At 42.6% G+C, this 26,975-nt stretch overlaps 1 protein-coding gene across 2 annotated transcripts; it reads left to right on the forward strand.

The window, feature by feature from the left end:
* Positions 1-1,144: 1,144 nt before the first annotated feature.
* Positions 1,145-25,232, forward strand: snx9b (sorting nexin 9b). 2 transcript variants are annotated; one of them, XM_018735227.2, is made up of 19 exons: positions 1,145-1,472; positions 4,635-4,721; positions 5,386-5,460; positions 7,755-7,853; positions 11,638-11,712; positions 15,113-15,272; positions 17,036-17,174; positions 17,276-17,360; positions 17,554-17,679; positions 17,772-17,889; positions 18,337-18,467; positions 18,790-18,893; positions 19,197-19,300; positions 19,944-20,021; positions 20,289-20,365; positions 22,868-22,957; positions 23,309-23,423; positions 23,598-23,689; positions 24,328-25,232. In XM_018735227.2, the coding sequence occupies exons 1-19, from the start codon at positions 1,461-1,463 to the stop codon at positions 24,373-24,375; spliced, it is 1,815 nt and encodes a 604-aa protein (XP_018590743.1). In that variant the 5' UTR covers positions 1,145-1,460; the 3' UTR covers positions 24,376-25,232. The 2 variants fall into 2 exon arrangements, with proteins under 2 accessions (XP_018590743.1, XP_018590744.1); XM_018735228.2 differs by lacking the exon at positions 11,638-11,712.
* The last annotated feature ends 1,743 nt before the right edge of the window (positions 25,233-26,975 follow it).

Raw genomic sequence — 26,975 nt, forward strand, 5'->3', positions numbered from 1 at the left:
TGAGAATGAGTGTGAGTGTGCCTGGGCAGTGCTCTCAAGAACTGGTGGAACACAGCTGTCCTGTCGCCCACTGTTTACCACACCCTCCCCTTTCAGAACTTGTTTTTCCTGTCTCGGGTCAAGGGCACTGCAGTAAGCCCTCAGCAGGCTCCCGATCTAAGAGGACTAATGTACAAAAGCTGGACCGCGAAGGAGTTTGGCGGCACATACCAACCGACAGAAAGGACACGGCCTCGTTTTCGTGAAAGCGAGATTTTCGTGTCATAAAGAAATGCAAGGTGCAACAGTAAATAAGAGCACCAAGAGCAGACACCGAGTATGTACAGACTGCTAGGAAATCCACTAGACTAATTTAGAAATTATGCAGGTTAAATATAAATTGATTTTTTACTAAAGGTTTAAAAAAGCTTTAACAGTATATGCCATACCACGGACTTACACCCTGCCTTGCGCCCTGTGCTTCAGGATAGGCTCCGGACCTCCGCGACTCTCGTTACTACGGGATGAATGAGCGAAGACTAAAAAGCGCACTTCCTCTTGCTACCAGTAGGGGCCGCTCTAACCTCATATATAAATGGAGGCTTCGGGAGGCGCTGCTCCCACGCCAGTCATATTGATTCCACATGGAGAAATAAACTCACAGCAATCTACCTTAAAATACGAGAAACACTTTCATATCCCCGCGAGAAGATAGGACTTAACACGGCCCGATTTCTGCTCCTGTAATCATGATTCTTGCATAAGCAAACATGTCATAACATTTTGTTATAATTTTATGAATTTTTTTTTGTCCTTCACTTCAGGCAACACACTGAGTTGGGATTTTAAAAAAATCTTTTCGTATTAATCATGCGCGTCACTAGCACTTGCGCATCTTTCAAAGACAGTCTGTCTTTAATGAATTCTTTTACTCAAGGTGAGTTCAGCTACACATATTTTCCCCACGGAATCATTGAGCGGCACTACTACTCTGCCATTATGATTAGTACTTTGTAGTACTGCTAACTACTCGGCCAGGGGCGTATGTGGAGACTCTGGAAGTGTGTGCGCACGCTGAGCTGGCGACCGCCCGACGCGTTTGCGCCACTGTTCCATGGGGGGAAGCGGGCGGAGGCGGAGGAGGAGGAGGAGGAGGAGGCGGCCGTGAGTGACTCCGGCTGTGGCGGAGCATCCAGGGCGCTGCCTTCTACGCTCGGGCTCGCGCTCACGGCGGCGCTCCTCTCGCAGCGCGCGCAGCAAAGCCTCGTTCCGCCGTTCCCCCGCGGGTCAAAGGGCAGCGTCTGCTTAGTGATGTATTAAAACTAGCCGAGCGGCGGCTCCCGGAGATACGGCTGTGTGCGCGCGCTCACTCGCTCGCTCCGCAAACTCCGAGAAATGCTTTACTGAAGAATAATAAACACTGAAAAACGGCACAACGGCGACAGCGCGACTCTTAACTCTGGCGCATAAATGTGGTAATAATGGCAGTCAAGGTAGGACCCGTTGGGCTGTTTTTTGTTTATGGAAGTTCTGGTTCTATCTATCCATGGCATGATGTGTAATTCGACCGCCTCCAACAAATCTGCGTCGAAATCATGTGTGAGTTAAAGGGACGCATTTTACTTTCGTGAAGAAGTCTAACATCTGTGGCCGGGATTTTACTGGAGCTTTATGTCTTGTATTTCCAATTCTCTGAGACATTAGTTCTTCGTGAGGTGGCTTTTTAGTAAATATGGAAAAATCTGTGTCATTAAGTGTCTTGTGACATTTTACCACCCTCCCCGTGCTGCGGGTCCTGTTGCGCAAGTCATGTCGGGATATGTAGTCCGTGTGGTCGTGTGGGTTCCGTCCAGGTACGTCCGTTTCCGCTGGACTTGTGGAGAAACGCCTAGGTGGTGGTTGCTGAATGCTACAGAGTCCCTCTCTACTTCACTTCCATGTCATAACCTTGCCCTTAGCACCTCTGAGCCATTATATTTTCTTCGGTAATATTTGTGGGGCAGCTGGTAGCGTAGTAGAGCTGCCTTAGCTCCAAAGTTACAGGTTCCGCAGTCCACTACCTCAGGGCCTTCGCCTGAGCAAGCCAAGACAAGTACTTACCCTAAAATTACCCAGTTGTGTGGGTAAATAATTAACCTGTAATTTGTTACCTTAACATTGTAAGTAGCAAAACGTGCCAGCTAAATGAATAAATGTAAATATTATACATATAAAAACATTGCTTCATCAAGTGTCTAATGCCGACTTACTTCAGAAAACTAGGGTGATGTGCTCAGTGTATTATTTATGATGTACACTGAATTGTTGTTATTGAATCAATTTTAACAAGAATGTGTGCCTTTAAATTTGCAATGTAAATGTTCATTTTCGGTGAGCAGTTTTCATAGACACTGATGTCCCTGTGATTTTGTGTTTTACGTGTGTGTAGTTTAATCCCTTTTATTTACCATTGTTGATGGCAACAGAAGAGATAAGAGGTGTGCCTCAGCAAAGTGTAGCCATCCAGTTTCTTCAAACGTTACGTTTTTTCACACCGTGAAAGTGATCCGTCAGTTCGTACTGGCAGATCTGTACGTTTTCCCTGGTATGTCGATGAGTGACCCATTGTAAGTAGTTTCAAAGTAGTGGAAGCCCCGGCTCTCTGCCCACGGTCTGCCCTCGTTCTTGTCCACCACTCGCCTCTTGGTTAAGTCCCCCTGAACGGAAGCACATCCTGATATATGCAATATTGTTAGACAGCGTGTACCCTGCATTGATCGAGTTCTGTTCTGTGTGTGTTTAGTGTGACTGACAGAGAGAGTCAGTTCCACTGATGTATGGATGAGTGACCCATTGTAAGTAGTGTATCTAGCAGTGTAAGTCACCTTGGTGAATAAGGTGTGTGGGCTCATAACACTACATAGAGTTCATTGGAAGTCACTTTGGACAAAAGCGTCTGATAAATGAATAAAGGTAAATGTCACAACCAGATGTTTACCTTTTAGATTTATCTTAGCGGTGAAGCCAGCAGCTGAGCTCATAACAGCACTTGGGCTGGAGAATGCAGAGTAGGCATCAGTGTGTGGAATGCAAAATACTCATGGTGAACAAGTCCGGTGTGGTATGATTTCAGCGCTCTCTTCTCTCCTGACTTCTCTCAGGTTGATATTGTGAGGGCTGACACTTCACCTCAAGCAGATCCAGAACTGAAACACAGGAAAAAGTGCCAGGAATGACTCACATGCTCATTTGTTTTGGAAAATAGGGGATGGGGAAACTTTAAAATGTTGGGTACTGGCTCCCCCTATCTTAATATTTGACTTTGGTTTTATGGTACATTATATCACCAGAAAAATTCAAAGCAGTGCCACTTGTATCTATTGTAATTTCCAAGGGGCTTATAAGCTATAGGTTGCACAGGACCTGAGCTCCTTAATGACATCAGTTCATTTCTCAAGCAGGGTCGGTGGAAATCAGCTACATGTATACTTCTTTTAACACATGTTTTGTGCTAACAGTTCAGTGTTTGCTACTTTTTGAGTCATAATGGTTGTAATTTGCATGGAAAAAGAAAGGAAATGAAAAGCTGTTTTTCTTGTTTTCGGCAGAATTGTCCGACACGTCTTTTCCATTATTTCAGTAATGTACAAAGAGATTTTGAAACTGCTGTAAGAGGCATTTATCATTTGGCACTGCAGATCTGGTGGCTGTGTTTGTCACAGAAGCCTTGGTTTCAGTTCTCACTGTGGCTGATGTCACCGTGGTGCTACAGCTCTGTGGTGAAGTGTGAGAGCCCTGCTAGTGTGTGGCCATCTGAGTACTGCTGACCTTTATCTGCGCTGTCCTGAAACCTACCCACACATACGCGCCGCTGAAAGGAAGGGCGGCTGACATGACGTATGATAAGACGCCTTGCTGTTTTGCTTTTTCAGCTTCCTGCCTTAAGCAAAGACAGCCCTCCTCAAAACATCTTGCGTTCCCTGTGGTTCTTGATTTCTGCAACAAACCTTCCAGTGTCGGTCGTCTTTCTGCCGTCTTGCAGAAACCTGAAGTGTATCGCGTGCCGCTCTTTGAGCCTTGCTCTTCTCAGTTATTACTTTGTCGCTCATCTGGGATTCTTCCGTGACAAAATTCATCTGAAACTTTCCTCACAGTGTCAACGTTTAATCTCCGGGAAAAATTTCCATCTGAATAATAAATTGACATGCAGCGGTTGTATGTTACATTACATTTAGCTGGTTTACTGGTATCACTTTAGTTAAAAAAAGGCTTCTTGTATCTTTCCTTTTGGCCTCATCTCACTGCAACTATTAAGTCTGAATTTACACAGAGGGGCTTTGTAGGGTGCGTGTTGTGTGTAGACTTTTTTTTTTTTTTTTTTTTTTTTTTTTAAATTATTATTAGAAATGTCTACATGCTGTTTGTAGTATGTTGCACGTAGGTTTTTCTTGGAATTTACAGCATGTGTTCAGGAATATTGTACCAAACCTGCTAAACTAGTTCCTGTTTCTACAATTTTTTTTTTTTTTTTCCTTGCATAAGCAATTTTGAACAGTTCCCTCATTGAAAATGGCATCACCAGGCTATACTACAGCGTGCAGTACATGTCGCTAGGTCTCGTTCTGCAACCGTTTTTCTTTCCCTGAAAAAGCAGGATGTGTCTTCTATGTGTTCAGGCACAGGTTTTGTACGACTTCACTGCTGAACCTGGGAACAATGAGCTGACAGTGAAAGAAGGCGAGACAATCACCATCACCAACCAGGTGAGCAAGTGGTGTGACGTGGCTTGGATGCACAATTCACGTGACTCCTCTTGTCGGCACGATCACAGAAACAATTAAACATCTTGCTCTCTCTCTCACACACACACACACACACACACACACACACACACACACACACACATTGAAGCCGCTTGTCCCAAGCGGGGTCGCGGCAAGCCAGAGCCCAAGCCAGCAACACGGCACAAGGCTGGAGGGAGAGGGGACACACCCAGGATGGGATGCCAGTCCGGTGCAGGGTACCCCAAGCAGGACTTAGACCCCAGACCCACCAGAGAGCAGGCACAGGCCAAACCCTCTGTGCCCCCTCTACATCTTGCACAGGACATGTAAATTAGGTCTGTCAGTATATTAACTGAGCTGTTTGGCTGACTTCAAAGTTTGTGTGTGGGTAAATGTATTTAAGTGTATTTACCCTGACTTTTTTAAAACAGTGGTGCTTCTTTTACAAAGTAAATACAGTTGAAATGGGCATGCATGGAAACACAAAAATGTGGTCATTTTTTTTTTTTTTTTTTTTTTTTTTTTTTAAATTGTAGCAGAAAATGTTTGTATTGTGATTCCAGCTATCATAAAGTTTGCCCTACTGTGTGATTTGAGTTTGGCCTTAGCTAAGCAGGTCAAACTTTGTTGTCCTTCATTTCAGAACATAGGTGGTGGATGGGTAGAAGCAAAGAACTCTAAAGGAGAGGTTGGCCTCGTTCCAGAAGACTACATTGAGGTAAGAGCAATTGGATGTGTTGCTTATTACTTCGTGGCAACAAATGCAACTGTGGCACAGCCCAGTATGGTGGTGATGTGTGTGAGTAATGGTAAATCTTTTTCACATTTTTCAAATACCCCCCCCACCTCCTGTCCGGAAATCAGGTTGTTCTTTGTGTTCTGGATGTTGGAAGCCTGTTACAAATTAGGCTAATGGGCTGAGGCTCATATTCCAATCTTTGTAGCTACCAGAGACAAAGAAAAGGGGAGACTTTTCAAACATTTACCATTTCCTAACACATCTGTAAATATTTTTATGTATTAAAATTCTTTGAACAGCATGTATTTAATCTTATGTATTTAAGGTGGTTTCAGTATAAGGATGCAAATGAAGTTACTTTTTCTTATATCCCAGTATTATCTTGCAGGAGAATTTTTAAAATATGACTTCCAATGAACAGTTAGATCTCAAGGTTTTATTTACATCAGTAAGTAGGGTATGGAAGGAAGTCAAATTGGTGCATTTTCATTTAAAAGGATGTGCTTTCCATCTGCATTCAACAAGTAGTGTAACCATAGTGAGATTTGAAAGCCGTGATTGTCTACTGCTCAGTTTGGTGTCTTAAGTTAATGTCTCTCTGAAGCAGATGTCCGTTTGATTCAAGAAGTTCAGTTCTATAATGCCCTAAATTGTTGCTCTGAGCTAAGGCATGTGGTGAAGTAAGGAGATTTTAGAGAAGGTTCAGGCCAGTCACTTCGTCTTTTCTGTGGATCTACTGTAGACTTGGTGTCCTTCGTAGCCTCACAGCCTGTTGGATAGTTCTGAGGAAATGTTTGGCATTGTCAGCAGGCTTGTTTCCCCTCTTGTGAAGATATAGAACAGGATGCTTGACCTCAGAAATTCTTCAGCCTGTGCGCTTATGTAGCGCTCGCTTAGTTTTCCTTTCTCTACCTTTGCATCTGGGTGGGGGGAAGGGGTGTGTTCGGGAAGACATAATGGAAAATAATCTCTTTAACCCTGTCTCTGGTCAAGGTGGTTTTGACAGATGAGAGTCCACTGTGAACCAGCATGACAAAGCGTTGCATCAACAGTTTGTCTTAATTCTAAACATGGCAGTGTTCTGCACACAGAGGGGGAACAATTGTAGACATGTTGACAGTATCCTGCACAGCACCGCCTTTGCTTTCACTGCGTTTGCTGTACGCCAGGCAATTCTGCTTCATTCCTCAGACTTAAGATGCCACCTTATGTTTAGTGTAATAATTAGATTGATTCAAACTGCAAAGAAATGGCAGTGTTTCTGTTTCCCCCCCTATAGTCCATGTGCCTTTAATTCCCAGTTCTCTTTGCCTCTGGAATGGGATACAGGCCATCTTGCTCCTTTTCCAGGACTCTGAGCGCTTGCCTCATCAGCACAGTGTTTACACACATTGTGACTCTTCCTGTTGCTTCTCCTCACAGTCACATGATCAGCTGCTGGTCTGTTACAGCTAAGGAAATGTCAGCCCTGCCCCTGGTTTTGATAAAGTCACTGCCTGATACCCACTGGATGCACAGCTGCTGAAGAACTCCAGAGCATCCAGAGCAGTTACATTCACTGCTCTCTTCTATTCCACTGTGAATCTCTGTATGGCCGATAAATACAACTGAATCATGTCACCAATGGACTCGTTTGTGCCGCATCATTCCTCAGATGTATTTTAAGCTGTTTAAAGTTCATATCTGACTAATTTGTCTTACCTGTGAGATTTCTGGTTATACATAATCGTAACATGTATGTCATTTGAATCATATTATTGCCACTACACATTAAAATGTGATATTCTGAACCCCAGAACAGTAGGGCTACTGCATTCAAGATTCAAGAGTTTATTGTCGTGTACAGTAAACAGTTCGTTACACCATACAATGAGATTCTTACTCTGAATCCTTTCAGCAGCGTATGACATAAGGAGAGGAAAGGAAAACACAAGGCGTAAATCACAAATTTACAAAAATTGCTATTAGTGCAAAAATCCAGAAAACGAGGTTATATACCTATATAAAGTGTGCAGTGCGCAATGTAAATATGGAAGTCGTACATGTGCAAAGTCCTGCAGAGGTAGATTGGGTCTATTCGCAGTTGAAAGAGGGGTGTGTATTTGTGTACGCAAGGTATGCGGAGGTAGTCTGTGGTCTCTGATGTAATTAAGTAGCACACAGTAACGGATAATTTGGCTTTTTTATTTTTCATTTTGTGGTGCTGATACCTTTTCTAGTATCATCAGAATAAAGTTCATCAGAGTTTAACTTCTTCATTCTCTTTCTCCCAGATCCAGAAGGCATTGTCGGGAGGTGGAAATGTAGCGGTGCCGGACTTGTCCTTCTTCGACGCTTTTGCCCCCACAGCAGCTAGCAGCTGCCATCAGCAGGTAGTGTAGCTACGGTATCTTCCTTGACGAGGTCAGGCTGTGCAGGTGTTGTGCCTCTGACTCTTCAAGTCCGATCAACTACAACGTTAGACTGTCGCTGTCTAGGAAATGTCAAATTTGGTATGAAAATGAACCTTGTGGTCAGAGTGAATATACCTCTTGGTACTGGTGCCTGCCATGTACCCACAGGCCCTTGTATCACATGGGACTAACCAGAGATCACTGCTTTGGATCCCTAAATACATCTTTTGTAGAGAATTTGCAACATGCTGTAGAAACCAGAAAAGTTGCAGTTATTGTAATGATGAAAGGTTTGAATTGCTGCTGAATACCGCTTGTAACATGTGCGCATCTTGATTGTGCTGTGGCCAGCACTGCCACAGTGTTTCAGGGTTAATTTCTCCCAAATGCAGCTCCACTGAGGAATTGCTCTAGAACCTTCATCTTTATTTATTGCTTTTGAAATGTTTAACCCGCAGCAATACTGCAGTTTTCTGTGTATTTCCTGCAGCGAGGTATGCGGGGCTCACAGGACTTTAGAAAACAGCCCTCAGAAAAAGCTGTTAAAGCTGCAGCCTGATGGACTTTTTTGGGTTATTGCTAACGTACCTTAAGGCTGTCGCTGCTGCTGCTGGGGTTTCCAACAGCTGGCTGACTGAACTGCTTTACATTCAAGCTTTTTGGTGATCTTTCTGATAAACCCGCAACAAGGCTGAACTGTCCTCACACAGCCTACTTTGTGTATCTGTTCTCTACATGGTGGATTAATGTGGGTTTCCCGGGACTCTGGTTTTCTATACATATTAGGGTTAATTGCTGCATACACTTTGAGGTCTTTGAGAATATCAGATTTTCAATCTGTCCTCAGACTGAGGTTACCATGAAAGATGGGTTTGCGCTGCTATGATTTCTTGTATTCATGAGGCCTAATGGTTGGTCAAACTCACAAAGAACAGTTTCTTAATGCAGTCCTCCCCCTGCCTTATGATGGTTACGTATTCCTAAAACCCTCTTCATGTGGGGAATTTTCAAAGGTGTCATCACCCTTATTTTCAGTGATAAAAAGTTGTTCCTGAGCCTAAAAAGTGACACTGATTTGTTAAAATATCACCAAGTCGTATTGAATTGGACAGTTACTTTAGTAGGTAGTATTAATGAATGGAAAAACCTTCAACTTTTTTCTGTACTCCTGCAGTCCTTCCTCTTTTGTAACTGCTACATACATAATGCTTTACATATTTTGTTTAAGATTATCTGTGTATTAATTAAATCATTGCTTTAAAAAAAAAAGCAGAATAGGGAAGTCAAAAGATCAATGAAATTGATACAAATGATTTAAAAAAAGCTATCCAAAAGTCAACATGGTGTCTTGCAGCACTTGGAACTTGGGATCTGGAGTCGATCTCCACTCAGTCGGTGTGGAGTTTACATATTCTGTGTTCATATGGGTTTTCTCCCAAAAATCATGTTTTAGGTGTTAGTGGCTCTGTGTGTGTTATATTGCTCTGCTATATTGATGGGTGAATGACTGTAGTGTAATCTCTTGAGCATTGGATCAAGCATCTCACCTTGGATAAAGATGCCCTGAAATGCCAGTTAATGGTAATTCTGTATTGGACACTTCTGAGCAAAGCATCTCCTGAATGAAAAAATGTACATGTCTTCCACCGCTCGGCTGTCAGAAGGCACGCAAAATCCAAATTCAGTCTGAAATGCAGAGAAATGATTTGTACACCAAAGGAGGGGTATTAAATGAAACTTTGAAAATTCTCAAAACTCCCTCAAAAAATGGGACTTTCTCAGGCTACATACATATATAGTTATAATCTGGAGGTGTGCATTAAAGCATTAGAGTGTTCAAGCAATGACACAGTGTAAATAAGAGCAGATGTTTGTCTAAAATATTGGTCTGCTGCCTTCCTTAATCCCATTCCTGTCATGCCAAATTACTGTCTCTGCAATATAATCAAGTCAAACTGGGCCATCAGCCAGAAAGTAAGTCTTCTATTTCGGTATGCAGTCAGACAAGGACTGTGAGTCACATTTGCCTTTGAAATATTGCACGAATTTCTACCTCTTCATCTGTGAGATATTCCTCTTAATGTCAAAACCCCCATGTGCCAAAGTGTCTATTTTGATAGTATGACATTATTTATTCATACAAAAGAAATGCAGAATTTGTCAGGTCTGTGAGGTGTTAAAGTTATGCTGTTTGGAGAGATGGTTCACTAGTTGTGGTGAAAGATGGTGTACAATACATTACATTCAGTAAAAGTTTATACTTTTGACAAGTAACCCTGTCTAAAGTAGCCTTTTTTTACATTATAGAAAAGTTTTTTTTTTTTTTTTTTTTTTTTTTTTTCCCCCCCTCTTCCCCCTTTCATGCTAGAGGGGAATTGTGGTTTCAGTGGCACCTTTTAATTCATAAGTGCTTAGGGGTTCCCAGTACAGCAATTTACCCCCATCCCTTCATGTTTCCACTTCTGGTGACTGTGGGATGTCCCACCCAAGTGGAAAATGCTAGATCACTGTGAATTCCCCTCCTTTCCAGTCAAAGTAGGGTAGCATCATCGACTGGTCGGTTAAAAAGGCCGTTCTTAAGGAGTTGTCCTACAAAAGACTAGTTCCTGGTACTCCTCTTGCTGGAAAGATCCTATGTAGCTGTAGCAGAACCAGTTGAGCTGGTGGACTCTGCTGTCAATGGACCTATTGGTCATACACAGCTGAAGGGTTTTTAAAGGCATGCAAAAGCAGAAGTTTATCTTAGAACTTTTTGTGGTAATAGTTGCAGAAATGGAAGTGAAAATGTATGCAGTGACAGATGCGTTTCTGTTGCATGCTTATATTTGGGTTTGCTACTTTTTTTTTTTTCTTTTTAAATTAAAAGCTGGTATTTGGACATCTGTAACTAGCTCTTAGCAGGCAGATGTGCTCGTACTCTGCTTAACCAAAAGGTCACATGTTATACAAACTTAAGTAGCAATGCTTGAAAAAGGATGGAAGTGGCCAACGTTTACTTAAAATGAGAGCCGACTGGCGAGAAATCCATTCAATTAACCGTTATGTCACTTCATACCCTGGCATCTCAAAATGTACTTCTTCAGTTCTTCTGTGTTGAAGATGAACGTATGTTCTCATTTCATTATAGGTAAATTTTTTTTTTTTATATATTTACCTATTGTAACTAGTGAATTAACCAGCTTGTAATACATACTGGTTAAAAACATGGACTTGTTGTTCAGAGTTTGCTGGTTCAGGTCCCTCTCCCCATTACTGCTGCATTGTCCTTGAACAAAGTGCATACTTTTAAATTGTTCCAGTAAAAACACCTGAAATGGGTTATATGTTGGATGTATGCATAAGATAAGCTGTGAATTAATAACCATCAAAAATCCCGTTGGCAGCTACAATATAGCCAGACAGACATTGTGACCAATTAAACATTGTGTCTTCAGATGCCTCAACCATCGCTGTTGTGCCTCTGATTTCATGTTTGCTCTGTTACATACAGTGCTGAATCTGTGGATAATCAAGTGCAAACTGGCCCATGTGAGAGAGAGTGTGTGTTTTTGTCTTCGCTGCCTTCTGCTTTAAGCAGTCACCTGTTTTATCATTCACCTCGCTGTTTTGCCCCTCCACCTCCCTTCTTACCACCACATTTGTGCACTGTGACCATAGGGGAAAGTAACCCAACAAAAAGGAGCAACCTTTTCCACCCCCTTCTGTGTTGCTACTGTAATGCTTTGCTCACAGGTGCTTTATGAAATCGCCTCTCTCCCTCAAGGTGGATGTAGCTATCAGTGGCATTCAGCCGGAATCTCCCGACACCCCAGCCCCTACCTCCACATCCCCTGATGAGGTAACCCTTCCTGGGAATGGGGTTTGGGCCTTGCATGGGGCCCCACCCACCTCAGCCTGCAAAGTGCATGACCTGACGCTGCCCACTCTTCCATGCAAACTTTTGATTGTCACTGCAAAATGTTCACATGAAATGTTACTGCTCTGACCCACTTTGCCTGCCTTCACACTGATCACCGCAGCCAAGTCACCCTTATCAAACATCTGCTCACTCATCATTCTTATTCTAATCTGTATGTTTATTTTTGAAAAATGTCATCTTTCCGTTTCCATTCTATTGGTAAATCTTTTAGATCATTTAACTAGATTTAAGTAATGATTGCTAAAATTGCCCTAAATTCACTAAAATGAATTACTGTTATATGAAGGCATAATATACATTGCTATGATATGCAGCACTGTAATTTTTCTATTTTAATGCTCAGAATTTGCAGTTCTGATAACATCTGTTTAGTGTAGGTACACATGAATAGCATATTTTGTAAGAATGGAAGTATTAGTGTAGTGCTGCCAGTAGCTTGGCTCTCTGGGAAACAGTGGAGCGTGACCATTAGCTTAGCATACTGAACTATTCCAGGAAGCATGCTGCTGCTGTTTCTTCTAGCTAAGAAGATGGACCACCATGAGAATTGCTTTTCTGCATGGGTACTGACTGTTCCACATGCATGCGAGTACGATGAAACTGAGCACATAATGTGTGCTGCCAAGCTGCAATGAAAGAGCCTCACCTGTCATTTTAGCAGAATAACTGTGGTCTGCTATATGTCTAATACCTAGTATGTTATATGCATGCACACTGTTGACATGCAACTCATGAGTAGTTTTCACCTGCAGATCCATTAAACGGCATTTGGTTTTCCAGTCTTTGCAGCAAAGGTGCTCTTGCATGGAAGAGCAGCTAGGAAGACTGTACATACCGCTCTCCCTGTTTTTACAGTCCTTTGCTGCTTCAAGGCCAGACCTGTAGGAATGGCAAACCATTAAGCATTTAGCACAAAAACAAGACCTTCCAGTGGATGAGGGTTTAAAGAACTGGCTTTTATAACCTCTTGAGTTTGAGTATAAAGGCCTCTGTCTGTGGAAAAACAGTGGTGGAAGTACTGTTCAGCCTTTCAAGGCTACTTTTCTTTTCCAGTCATTTATGACTATTTGAATATTGCTGATGTACCTTATAGTGTGACTGCTGTCATTGCCTCTTGATTTTTTGAAGGAAGCTGTGTCATAGGTTAAAATATACCTCTTGTTTCCCCCCCCCCCCCCCCCCTTTGATTTTCATCAAACCCTTGCCCTAGCCACGGTTGCAGTGGTCTAGAGCATAGCCTGCAAGCATGAGTTGCAGGGCAAGGTACACGCTGGACTTGATGCCAGATCATCACAGGGCAATAACATACTCACTCTTGTTTGCTCATACATGTATACGCTACAGATAATTTACTAATTCACCTTGGGAAGATGTTTCTGGACTCATCTGTCCAGGAAAGCCACACACACGTAGAACGATCCAGATTTGAAATTGCATCCAAATGCACAGCTCAGGCAGTGTGAGGCAGCAATATTACCCCTAAAATGTCATGCCACCCCATGAAAACAAACGTCAAAAGATAAAACTAAGTTTTATACTATTACGACAGTGATCTTATTTTTGATGTATAATCCATGTCGGTGATAATGCCACTTATGCTTATCTTTTAAAAGCTGTTCGGTACTGACGTGTTCAAAGGGGAGAGCATGTCAGTTAGGAACACTTGTTGTTTGACATAGCTGAAACTCCAGAGGAGTCAAATATTTTGACTCAAATATTTTTATATTAAATATTTACAGCCAAATATTTTGAGTTCAAGTTCTAAGTACTAAGATGTGAAAAGTTTACAGTGCTTGACTTCTGCACTACCTGTTGCAAACTGCACTCCTTTTGCGGTGCTTTGATTGGTGCTTTTCAAGTTGAGCTTTCTAGTCGGCACCAGGTCCAGAAGAGTGGCTCCACATAATAAAGAGCAATGGGAACTGCAGTGGTGATGGCTTTGGGTTGCATCCCACTGCCCTGGTTTATTTGTATCATACTGCATCTGTCTATCCGTTCTCCAACCTGTGTATGACCCCCCTCGTGGTGCTGCAGGGATTGTGGGTCTAATTGGCTCCTCCCTGAGACTGTTCACAGATGCTACACTGAAGGGCCGTTTGTCTGGTTTATTCTGTACCACGTGTGTCTTTCTGTGGGTCAGTTCTTTGTCGTACAAGTATTGGCAGTCGGGCTATTTGAGACGCTTAAATGATGGATAAAAATGTTGTAGTGTATCCAGTTAGTACCCACTTACCTTTCAGGTATGGTCCACAGTATCCAGGAGGGACTCGGGTTTTCCTGTGCCATCTAGGCTGATCTCCTGCTCGGTACCAACTCCAGCAGAACATCTCAGTATTTCTGACTGGAGTCCTGTGGCCAGGAACATCCCAGATGACCTCCTGGGTCAGGGAAATCAGCTGATGCGAAAGAGCCTGTGCGGGCCATGCACCATGTTACGCTGATTGTGAGTTGGTTGAAGAGGTGGAACAGAGGCAAGTCATAAATGACAGCCTGGTCAGTCCTGTCTTGGAATTTGTAAACCTTTTAACACTTCTCTGATTCTCCCCCACTCAGGATGATGCTTGGACTCGGGTTTGAACCCAAATGCAGGATTTATTTTTGAGAACACAGGATCAGGGCATGTTCTGGGAAAAAGGGCTTACATGAGAGACTAGCTCCTTCTGTGTGAACTACGGTGTATATAGGCAGTTTGGAGAAATGGTAACTAGATTTTGTTGACAGTAATTAGGTACATGGGTTATGGGGGCATGGTGACCAGTTACAGATTTTACACAAACTAGACACTGGTGTAGTTGGGCTCCTTCCTTCTCATGTGCCACCAAGTTGTGAAGGGGGCAAGGTAATATTTCAGGCATCTCCTTGAATCACAGCAGCATTTTTGGAGTTATTTTCAAGATGGTAATGGGGGGGTGGGGGCATATGGTGCTACCTGGATGCAGGCCTGGGACTGACAAACCTTGGCCAGGTCCCCTGAGTGAGAGTGGGTGATGTTGAGAGACCCAAAGCATCCAGTGACCCCAGGTCATATCACAGATGAGGTGTCCAGGTGCATCACAGGATGTATGCAATAAAATCATTAGAACAGGCATATAGCACTCCGATAGTGGTCGTTTTCCAGTGGAAAGCATCCCACCTCTTTAAATTGTTCCTTTCAGGTGCCATTTGGAATAGGAGTCCTGTGTCACTGTTCTGGAAGAATGCGCTTGGCCAACACGCATGCCCCATTGTGGAGCACGTGCAGAAAAGCACCGTGTTGTAACACAAGTGCTTGTTTTTGGTTCTTCTGTATCCACAAAAAGCTGATTCTGCTTTGTTACAGGCAAGCAATGGCAACGACCCCTGGTCTGTTTGGAATGCGGACGCCACTGGAAACGCTGCTGACAGCTGGGCAGCCAAGCCAGAGGGCACAGAAACGGCAAAAGCAGCAAGCAATTGGAACTCCTCAGCACAGGGTCATTTTCAGGCCTACCAGGGTCCGGGTAAGACCTGGGATAGGAGAATGTGGAAGGATCACTATCGTTACCCTTATAGACTGTCCAGTTTCTATGAGCTACTGTTGCAGCCAATCTTTGCGTGTTGTTGATAGTTGTTTCCTTTTTGTGATAGTTCTCTATTTCAAAATTTATGAAAGAAGGAATTGTAGTGTGTGAAGACAGACATGTATGTTTGCTTAACTTAATTGATAGTGCCTTCCTGTTAAACGTCTTTGGGTTAAAATTAGCAGGGACTCAAGCTGATTCAGAAAGAGAGGGTTGAAGTGTTGAGTGTGAAGAAATGAGATGAAGTAGTTTTACATAATGCATATGTGCCAGTGTTCAGTAGGACGACTGATTTGCTCCCTGTGGCATTATGCAGTGAGGAGGTTATTTAGGGGCTTTGCCTGATCCTTCGGTGACAGGAAAATAGGCCTGATCAAGAAAAGTAGAACAGTCTCTGGCTATGAAACAATAGTTCCTTGTTAGACAATCGCTACGATCCATAATGGTCAAATTGTCTGAGTGGTTCTGTATTGATGAACGATGGTTAACAGTTCTGCACCATTGCTTTGTAAGTTTTATGCATTTATTGAATTCAGTGGTACAATGATATATTCAGAGTTGAAATGTATTTGTGAGCACACACCCATTCAAAGAACTAGTTAAAGCAGACAATAAGTTTCATATTTCCTTCTTAGTGTTTCCACCACATTTCCACCACTATTTTTTTTTTTTTCTCCCCAAGATATATATCCCTACCTAATTGACCTCACAGGTATATTATTGTATGTCTTTGTCTTTCCCCCCCCCCCCGTATGGTTAACAACAAGGGTGCCAAAATACTATAATAGTTTTTAGCATGTTTACTACAGCGTATGGTTTTGCTTTAACATTAGAAGTAGAATTATAGTAATGCTTGGGTTGTATCGTTCTCTTTCCTCTAGTTACAGAAGCTAATTGAAGAAACAGCATTCTTACTAATATATTCATCCATCCAGAGGAATTCTGGGTGTTGGGTGGCATGGAGTTCTCTATGACATGGTGTGGCATGGCATGTAGTTCTTACTGAAGGTGTGAATGCAGCAGTGGCATTGACCAGGAGGAAGGGAATGTACCCAAGGGAGGGTCCCTGGCACAAACAGTCATTACTCATTACAAAGCTGCAGAAACCATTAGAAAACGCTGGAAGCACTGGCCTGAACACCTGGCACACTCACCACCTTCCTTACAGCTTGGCCAGGAAGACATTTGGTTTTGTGTGCTGGGCCTGAATATTGTGGCAAGACTCTTCCAGCACTCTGGTACTGTACCATAACAGGTTGTGCATTAAGATAGTTTTTAGTAAGAGATCATATTGAGCTTGTAATGTCTTCACAGTAGTCTGTGAAACTCATAGCAACATCATAGTGAGCCATCACACACACAGTTCCTCCCATATGGAGTAATAAGCAAAATCTTGCAGTTGGTGTTGTTAGAAAACTAGGTTGGCACCTAACTTATACCCTCTTTGTGAATTTTAACTAGTTCAGGTCCAAAAGCCTCCCACTAGTGTAAGTGTACAACTTACTCCATGAGTGCCAGTTAGCTACTTCCTGTTGTAGATATTTATACCAGGAAACAAGTTGTGCAGGTTGTGCAGCAACTGCTAGACTGAAAAATGCTCCTAGTTTTTCAGGTTGATTGTTGGTAAATGTGCAGCTCAAGATGTTTTTATGTGTGACAGTTTCCTTCAAGGACTTCTAAATGGTTGGTGTGACCTCTTATAGGGGCTGCAGATGATGAGGAATGGGATGACGAATGGGACGATGTGAAGCCTGGGGGGTACACGGAGTCCGAGGCTGGCGAGGGAGGGCCTGTGAACCGCGCTGGGGCACACGGCCCGTCAATGAAGATTGCCCTCAACAAGTAGGATATGACTTCCCTCATCTTGTTCTCTTTTTGTCTTTTCCCCTTGTCCTGGCTGCAGCTGATGGGGAATAACAATCACTCACCATATCCATGCATAGGTTCCCTGGCTTCTCCAAATCTGGTCCAGAGCTGTACCTTCTTGCTAAACTGCCTCCAAAAGGAAAGGACAAGATACCAGTCTACGTAAGTAATCAATTGCTGTTGAAATATTTGTTGCAGGGCCTTTATTCAGATACTCTAAGGGTTTATAAAGAGCACACACACAGTTTTTCTGAGTTCTTCCAAGGTCCTCAAATAACTTTTCAGGATTTTAGACTTGGCGCTTCACCCATCGCCATGTGTGAATCTTCAGCACTGATTTGTTTCTTGGTTCCAGATGGGCGAAGTTGGCCCAGTGTGGCTGTATCCGGAGACCCAGCTGGATTGTGTCGTAGCAGATCCCAAGAAAGGCTCTAAAATGTATGGCCTGAAGAGCTACATTGAGTACCAAATTACTCCAAGTGTAAGTATTTAATCTGAATTGAACTGTGTACTACTAATTGATTGTATTACTTTCCTTTCTTGTTTCTGGCTTTAATGGCTTTTTTTCTTCAGACCACAAACAGACCAGTAAATCACAGATATAAGCACTTTGACTGGTTGTACGAGAGGCTTCTGGAGAAGTATGGCTCAGCAGTCCCCATCCCCTCTTTACCAGACAAGCAGGTTACAGGTAAAGGATGTCACTACACTGTTTGAAATTTGACTGAAAATAAGTAGCAAATAATTTAAAGATGTATTGTGAAGCAAAGAATGTGTTGTTCTGTAATCCATTCATGCTGTCGGCTGCTCTGTGGACGCATTTCAGAAGGTGTTTGTATTGGAAGATCCTTAGAGCTTTTCTCCACAACAGCTGTAGAGTTTGTCATTTGTTCTAAAAGCTTAATTTTACTCTACAGTTTATTCCCATTCAATCTTATCCCATTTTGATGGGAGCATAACCTTGGCAACAAACTTAGGGAAAACAACAGGTTTCTGAGTACTGATGACAAAGAGAACAAAGAGCTCACTGAAGCTCCTGGTTTTTTTTTTTTTTTTTTTGTAGCTTTGCCTTAGCCTGACTCTGACTTTGGGTCTGCACACATGTAAACACCGTGTGTGTCTGCCTGCTGCTTTTCAGGACGCTTTGAGGAGGAGTTCATTAAGATGCGTATGGAACGACTCCAGGGTTGGATGACCCGTATGTGCCGGCATCCCATCATCTCCAACAGTGAGGTCTTCCAGCTCTTCCTCACATACAAAGACGAGAAGGTAAAAAGAGGTTTGAGTGAGACGACATTACATCTATTAATTTAGCTAATATTTTCTCCAAAGCTACTTAGTTATTTACCCATTTATACAACTGGGTAATTTTACTGGGACAATTTTAGGGCAAGTCCCTTGCTCAGGGGTACTACAGCTGGAGGTGAGGCTTGAACCTGTCACTTTTGGGTCCAAAGGCAGCAGCTCTAACCACTAGACTGCCAGCTGTCCTTAGCATTAGCCTTGGTTGACTATTTTCAGCATCAGAATAAACCTGCACGTGCCTCATAGCGTGCTGCTGACCCAGTCATTGCAATCGCTTTTGCTGCAGGACTGGAAGATGGGAAAGAGAAAAGCGGAGAAAGATGAGACTGTGGGAGTGATGATTTTCTCAACGATAGAACCGGAGGCACCCGACCTGGACCCAATAGAAGTGTAAGTTGCACATTCTAACACCGCATCTAATTGTGGTGAGCCTCTTGGAGGAAGTCCAGCTTTGAAAGTGCTTATGTGCATATTTAATGCTGTTGCCACTTTGTCACATGTCTGTTCCACATACATTCTGTTCTAAAAAACAAAAGTAGTGGAGTTTGACCATTAGCAGAAAAATGAATGGAATAGCATAGTACATGTAAACATATGTTGAGTAGTCAATGTTTACATCGGGACAGAGTGCAGTTGTGCATTTCAGTGTCGTCCTATGGATTTATGAAACTTTCTTACCTCTGATTTCTAAAGGGAGCAGAAGTGTGAGCAGTTCAGCAGGTTCACCAGAGCCATGGATGATGGTGTAAAGGACCTGCTCACTGTTGGACAGGAGCACTGGAAGAGGTGCACAGGACGTAAGTTTAGCCAACAGTGAGCCCATGCTATGATCTATGAGATGTGAGGACTTCACTTCCAGGTTTCTTACAGATAAGTTCTAGAACAACTAGGGCTACATTTCAAGTCTTATGTGAACCGCCTGTGTCTTTGCCTCTGCAAAGCATACGGACATTATGGCACTGTAAAGTTATTGGTAAATGTTTGATCCCTTTGAGCAAGCTACTTACCCTGAGTTACTCCAGTAAAAATGACCTGGCTCTATAAATGGATTAATGTAGTAGATCTGACCAAAAACTTGCCAAATTAACACCATTGAGGGACAGAACCTTCTATGCTTGAGACACAAAGTGTCTGGTACAAGTTGTTGCACAGAATGAAATGCCTGCTGTGGAAGTGAACAATTGCATAAAGGAGAGAAATGTTTTATGGAATTAGATGCCTGTTTCATGAACAGAGGTGTATATTTTCAAAAGTCACTGTAGTGGTTTTACATATGTTACACAGAGGACCCTGTTATGTGAGTTCTGACTATATTACACACAGGTGGTGATGGCTAAATAGGGGCCTGGTAAACTGTATGATTCCGCCCCACCCCAACCCCCCCAGTAGCCAATATCAGGCTCTTCATTTACTTTTGGTTCACCTTTCTTTGCTGTACAGCTTTACCAAAGGAATACCAGAGGATTGGCAAGGCTTTTCAGAATCTGTCCTCTGTTTTCACCAGCAGTGGATATCAAGGTAATGTAGAACTGTTCTGCATTTTTCATTTAATTCTGTAACAAGTCAAAACACAGTAATTATGGCAAGTTGCATTTTTTTTTTAAAATATTTTCAGCTCTAAGAGGTTTCATTGTTTGAAATTATGGTAACAATTTGCACCAGTTTGTCACTCGAGGTAAAGTGTTGTTTTGAAGATTAGTATAAAGTGCTAGATACTGAGTTTGCATACAAAGTTATAGCAGTTGACCACTGTAGTAGCTTAATACATTTGAAATCACCACTCAGGAGAAGCCACACTCACAGATGCACTGACAGCGGCAGGAAAAACATATGAAGAGATTGCAACCATGGTGGCTGAACAGGTACTTTTTTTTTTTTTTTTTTTTTTTTTTTTTTTTTTTTTTTTTTTTTTTGGTCTACCATCACTCTGAGGATCCCATGGAGAAGAACCCATAAGTGGTATTGGCTTATGGGCAGGGCAGCACTGTCCACACTATTTTCCACATTAGGGTTACCACCAAAAGATTGAGTTGTTCTTTAGTTATTTCACTGCCAAGTGGCAAAGGAGCATTGTTGCAGAAATGGCTTTCCAACGTATTTGTACTTCACAGGAGAGGGAAGAATGAATCTGTGATCTTCTCTGGGTTACACAATCCAGGTTATTGATGATATCAATGGCTGCTGTTGAGATGACTGGTTTGTTTACTGGGTTTTGATATTGGGGGCATTGTTTTTCTTACAGCCTCAAAGCACATGAAACTATTTCAATGGTTTTCAGGTAAAATTCTCCTTGTCAGCATTTTGTGCTTAATACTAAATGCTTACTTTTGAATTATTTTTATGTAAGATCTTAAGTCCTGATCTATCTCCAAAAGCCCAGAGTTCCTACCATTTATGTTGTCTTATTTGCTTGTAATCTCCCGAATGTCATATTTTTGGCGCTCTGGCTTGTGGCCCCTTCCCTGCTTCCAAATCCTTGGCATATGATATTTACCCTTATTCATTTAGCAGACAATTTTCTTCAAAGCGATGTACATCTCATAGAAAATACAATGTGTGCATTACATTAGCAAAAAGAGACATAGTTGCAGATGTGATTAAGTGCAGTTTCATTCCATCATATGAACCAATGTACATCACAGAAGTAGCTGTATAAAACTTTAGCAGAAGATCCACAATTCCTGATCACCTTCCTAGTAATTTTTTTTTGAGATGCATATAAAATTTTACGTTACAATACAGGAGTGGCTTTGTAAAGGTTTATCTGGGCATGATCTTGAAATTATAATACATGAACATTTATACCTTACATGAACTTAAGAGAGGTTGGGTGAACTGAGTCTGGAAGAGGTCAGTTCTAAGACCCTTTTTAAATGTGGACAGAGATTCAACAGTTCCAAGTGAGAGGGGGAGTCCGTTTCACCACAACGGAGCAAGAACTGAGAACCTTCAGGCTTTACCTTTCATGCTTGGGACCACCAAGCGGGCAGATATGGAAGTGTGAAGCAGTCTGGTTGAGGTATAGCAGTTGATCAAGTCTTGTAGATATTGGGGAGCAGATGTATTTATGCATTTGTTGGCCATAACCGCAGTCTTAAATTTGATCTGGGCAGCTATAGAAAGCCAATGATTATTGGATATGATTTTTCTGTTAGCTTATCTGGTGTCCAGGAGTTGAAAAATCCTTTGAAACCTTCTTTGACAGTGTCAACTGCAGTTTTAGGTTGTGAGCTAGAGACTCTCTCTATCCCTTAGCCATAGCACTTCTTGATTTGCCATTTCCTCATGTGCACAATCCCCAGATTAAAACTGATCTTCTGTTTAATATCTAAGCAGCACCCATTGGGAGGAGTTCATTGGTAAGCACTCATTGCTAAAGGCTTTTGACCTTATGGTATCCCTTCTGTCAGACAGCCCCCCCTGCCCCCGCCAACAGTTTCTTGATAACTAGAGTTAAGACTTGACATGGACTCAATTGAAATAGTTCAGCACAGTTCTTAAGACTTAATTTTGCTTCTGTTTCCATCAGTGACATTTCATGGTGTATTCTTGTGAGATGTGCTTCACATGGCATGTACCAAATAAGCCTGATAGCCCAGGGATGATTTCCACACTGTTATGACCCAGAGTAACAGCTGTTGATGGAAAGCTTTTTTTAGGAAGAATGGAACATGGGTGTCTTTAATGACTTCTTTCCAGGTAGTGGTGACATATACTACTACACCATTGTCAAGAAAAGGTGACATTACTGAAAGCTGTTAATTGTATCTGAAGTAGCCAACACTGTAAAAAGCTGAAATATTCTTTCACTGTTTCAATGCTGTCACTTTGGGTAAAATTGTCAGGTATGTTATGTCATAAATGCCATTACTACACAGACAATGAATTTTGCTGCACTGTTCAATTGAGGCCATGTTGTTTTCAGACCTTCCCCCTCAAAATACACTTTGTATTTGTCACAGCAGCATTTGTGCAGCTGGGTTGTGTTCAGTAGATTTATTTACTGTGTAGAAAGAAATGAATGTTTATTCATGATTTTCAGTTTTTCAATTGCTCATTTTGATATGATTTCTGAAATGCCAGGGAAGATTTTTCTTTGTCCCCCTTCTGTTGCCTTAGTTACTGGCCTTTTCTCATGCGTGACAGTGCTTTTGTGAATCATTTGTATCACTATTTTTAAGAACAGACGTATTTCTGTAAAATATCAAACATTTGAAAAAATTCTTATTGGAATTCTCAAGGACAATGGTCAGTTTTGAAAAGGAAAGAAGAAACGAGCTGCTCCATGTGTCCTTATGCGCTGGACAAGAACTTTACTTCTCCTGAAAACTTGATGGCCCTGACTGACTCTGCTCTACCTCCAGCCACGCAAGGACCTGCATTTCCTGATGGAGACCAACAACGAGTACAAGGGGCTGCTGGGCTGCTTCCCAGACACCATTGGTGTCCATAAGGTAGAGCCAAAGTGCAGATGTAGCTTCAGTTTATCAATGTCACAAATTTTCTTTAATCCTTTTCAGGGTAACAGGTGCAATGAGATGTAAACATAAAATATAGGGGTTTCACTGACAAAGACCATGGGAGGGAATTGGCTGTAAGGTAATGCAAATTTTATATCCCATCTTTTCACTCCAGTTATGTACCTCTATAAGCCCTGTTCAGCTGAAAAGGACCCATGTGAAGGCTGTACGTTCCGAGTTATTTTGTTGTGCCTTGTGGTATTAATGAATAGGTTACTGAATCTTCCATCCATCCTGTGACAATGGTGTGTGTGTGTGTGTGTGTGTGTGTGTTGCCTCCAACAGGCAGCCATAGAAAAATATAAGGAGGGTGATAAGCTGGTAGCCGCTGGCAAGATCACACCCCAGGAGAAGACAACCATGGCCAAGCGGGTCAGCACCATGTCTTATGCCTTGCAAGGTACGGTGCCTTAGATTGTGGCTGGCTTGTGTCTGAAAGGTGATTATGCAGTTTTGGGGAAAGGTTCCGGTATGATGATTCTTCTAGTTGTAAATACAAACGCATCCTTTCACTGTTGTGATTCTAGTGAAGACCCAGTGGTAACAAAGTTCTTCCTTTTGCCTCCACCACCAGCTGAGATGAACCACTTCCATAGCAACCGTATCTATGACTATAACAGGGTTATGCAACTTTACCTGGAGCAGCAGGTGGCGTTCTATGAAACGGTAAGGGCAGTTTGTGTTTTGAATAGTGAATACTTTTTACTAACAAGCTCCTCCAGAACTGTGGGCTGACCGATATGGCAAAGGAGATAAGTTGAAGGAATCTATGGGGCAAGTGTTTTTGCCATTTTTATACTCTTTACCAAGAAGCAATGGCTGCAGATATATGTTGTGCGTCTCCTCCTTGGCAGCAAGTAACCGGGACTCCATGGTATCATGTCCCTTACAATTCTTACCATAGAAAGAATCTCGAATTAAAGTGGATCGCAACAAATACATCAAAGAGATCCAGATGATGTCTGTCTCTGATCTACCACTGAACCAAAGTTCAGAGCATTGATTGGTCATGCTTATTCTGGGCTTTGACTAACTGAAGATTAGACATGCCCATTCCCATGAGCAGCAGGTGCCAGTTGGGTTTCCTGATCAGTAGCACTGTAATGGAAACAGTGATGCGGAGTGTTCTTAGGTGATGTGCAGAATTACTGCTGGCAGCAGCAGCAATTTGAGCCACAAGGCTCTGAAAGGTCCCGTGAATCCAGCTTATCCTCGCTGGTGACCATTAGAAGTAACGATGATTGTGCGGCGCATCGAGTCACTTACTGGGACACTTTTAATGGCTTCTTTTCATCTTTCTGTAGATTGCTGAGAAGCTGAAGCAAGCCCACGCCCGGTTTACGACAATGTAGAGATGGACTCTATGCAGAAGCAAAACCACAACCAAAACCTTTTTCTATGCTCTTCACGATACTGATATGATTTCAGCACCATGAAATTACTGTAACACTTGGGCCAATGGTGTATTAAATGCAAAAAACAAAACTTTTACAGCAAGTACAACCTTGTTTTGAAGCAACATGAAGAGGTCCTGGATATAGCACCTCTCGTAATACAGTGCTTCTCAAAGCTCAAGTGCATCGCATGGATATTTTTACTACAATTTTGTACTTGGTGACATGCGTGCAGTATAAAATTCTTAAGTTTCTTTTTTTTTTTTTTTTGAATGAATGAATGAATTTATATTACCGACTGCATGCTTGTTCTGATTATGCTGCCTATGCTAATCTTGGGCACAGAGGAAAGTCTGGCTATTGGTTTAGTATGTTTGAAACTGGGACAGGGGTGGAGAGGGTGGGCGGTATCTTCTGCGAGCGGAAGTAGTTCCTCCCATTTTTCGCAGCAACCAGATTCAGAAGAGATGTATCCATTCACTTCCAGTGTGCCTTGCATGAAGAAGAGAAGGTCATGTGACCCTTCAAGTTTGAGTTTTTGTTGGTGGCTCCAGCATCATCCTGATTTTGCAGCGAGAGAAAGGGCCCTTTGTGGCCAACAGGATATCAGAGGCTGGTCCTTGTGTATCATCACCAGATGTGACATACCTCACTGCAACCGTTTCCTGAAGCTTCTGCCAAACACGCAGCACTTGTAATGTCTGTACACTGCCACTTGCTCTGGTCCATTGCCTTAATTATATTGTATTACAATTACATCTGAAATCATTTATTGGTTCTTTTTTCCTAACCCATGTATAATAAATTTATATAAATAATATAATGGGGTGTGTGTTCTGATTGTTTGATGTACACATTGGCAATTCCTGCCAAGCACAATAAATTTACTCTGCTCAATAAATTCTGCCTCTGATACAGCCATTTGCTGTAAGGGACTCTGTGGCCAGGGGCTGCTTCTCAGCCTAGCACCCGGTGATTCCAGGATAGGCTGCAGATCACAGTGGACCTGAAAAGGACAAGTATTGAAAGTGAGAGAGGAAGATTTTTTTTTTTTTTTTTTTTTTCTTCTTCTCTCCCTCCCCCCACCATTCCATCGTTTGCACGCCGTACAAATGAGAATTTTGCCATGCAGCGGATGGCCATCAGCTGAGACAAAGTGACTCATTCTTAAAGGATCTGCAGCCATGGAACGGAATGAAAATTTGTGGAGCTCTGGGCCCTTTCACAGAGTAACTCTCAGAGAGAAGAAGCGAGGCCTTTCCTCGAGCAGGAAGGATCTGCCCAAGGGAGAAGGGGTCCTGCTGAATTCAGACGCAGCTGCGCTCGCTCTTTCACACAAGGCTCTCAGAAAGACACTTTCTTCTCCACAAACAGGTGGCCTGGCCACTTGCTGGAAGGAAGGCAGGTGTGTCTCACTTTCTTTACATTATGGCTTTTTTTGTGCAAAAGTGTTGAAGCCTGTAAAGAAATATGGCCTCTTTCAGATTTGTTTTTAAGAAGAGTGATGGAGACAGTCACTCGCACCGTAGCACTACGGACATTTCAAGATTACAACCCCTGGCATTTTTGACGCCAGACAGTTCTCAAAGTCTCCGGAGTTCTTTGGAATGAACAAGAGCCAAAAGAAGCAAGATCAGGCCAGATTACAGGACTAATAACATCGCCCACACAAGCTGCAGTAGTAGGAATCTGTCCCAAAGCACAACCCCTCACCGCACTGCTCTGCACCCAGCCCCACCCCTCGATCCCACATCCCTGCGTGAAGGGGTGGCTGCGAGCGCTCTGGCAGGTTGGCAACACCACATAGACAATCTGCTCAGAAGGACGAGGACCACCCGCCAAGAGGAAATGGAAACAGTAGTGGGACCCTGGAGCAGCAAACATCCTAGAGAACAACTCCTCTTAGGTGGTCCCTCCGCTAAGAGGCGTAGACTGTGACAAGAACAGGTGTTTATTAACCTTCTGAGACATTAGATACAGTGCACAGCACCACATTTAGTACAGATCAATATTCTTTCATATTAAAATTAGTTTCCAAGCATATTTTAAGATCTCAAGCTACGTAAAAAAATAGACATACTTCAGCTTTATACATTTCGGCTTTTGGTGTGTACAGTGACATGTTAATCACAAACAGAGATGCTATAAACTGTTACTAAAGCACACGTTGAGATGAGCAGCAGTGCAGCGGTCTTTGAATGAAATGTCCCACCGGGGTAAATTCACGACCCTTTACACACAGTGTCTTAGCTCATGTTAGTGCCATTAGCTCGTAGGCAACTTCAGTCCGGGAAAGAGCTTCATGTTCCACAGGACCATTAATGAGGGTGAAACAGCCAGCAGTGCGAACTGAAGATTTACTTGCATACACCCTCGAGTGTTTGTACATACACAAAGAGCAGGGAAATGCAGCTAATAGCTGGTGGAAAGGCTTCTTTTGTAAGGGACACCCACGGACCGCACTTATCCGTGATCCTCTAACCCAAGGAGGGTTTAGCGGGATCCAGGTTCAGACCCGTTCAGTATGTAGGAGGTTTCTGTGGAGGGACGTACAGTAC

Source organism: Scleropages formosus, chromosome 1 (assembly GCF_900964775.1).
Source record: "Scleropages formosus chromosome 1, fSclFor1.1, whole genome shotgun sequence".
NCBI classification, from domain to species: Eukaryota; Metazoa; Chordata; class Actinopteri; order Osteoglossiformes; family Osteoglossidae; genus Scleropages; species Scleropages formosus.

Bases quoted from the DNA above. Each gene is read 5' to 3' on its own strand.
- snx9b (XM_018735227.2), top strand. The intron at 17,361-17,553 runs GTAAGTAATCAA...TCTTGGTTCCAG, and splicing joins AGGACAAGATACCAGTCTAC to ATGGGCGAAGTTGGCCCAGT. The intron at 18,468-18,789 runs GTAAAAAGAGGT...CTTTTGCTGCAG, and splicing joins TCACATACAAAGACGAGAAG to GACTGGAAGATGGGAAAGAG.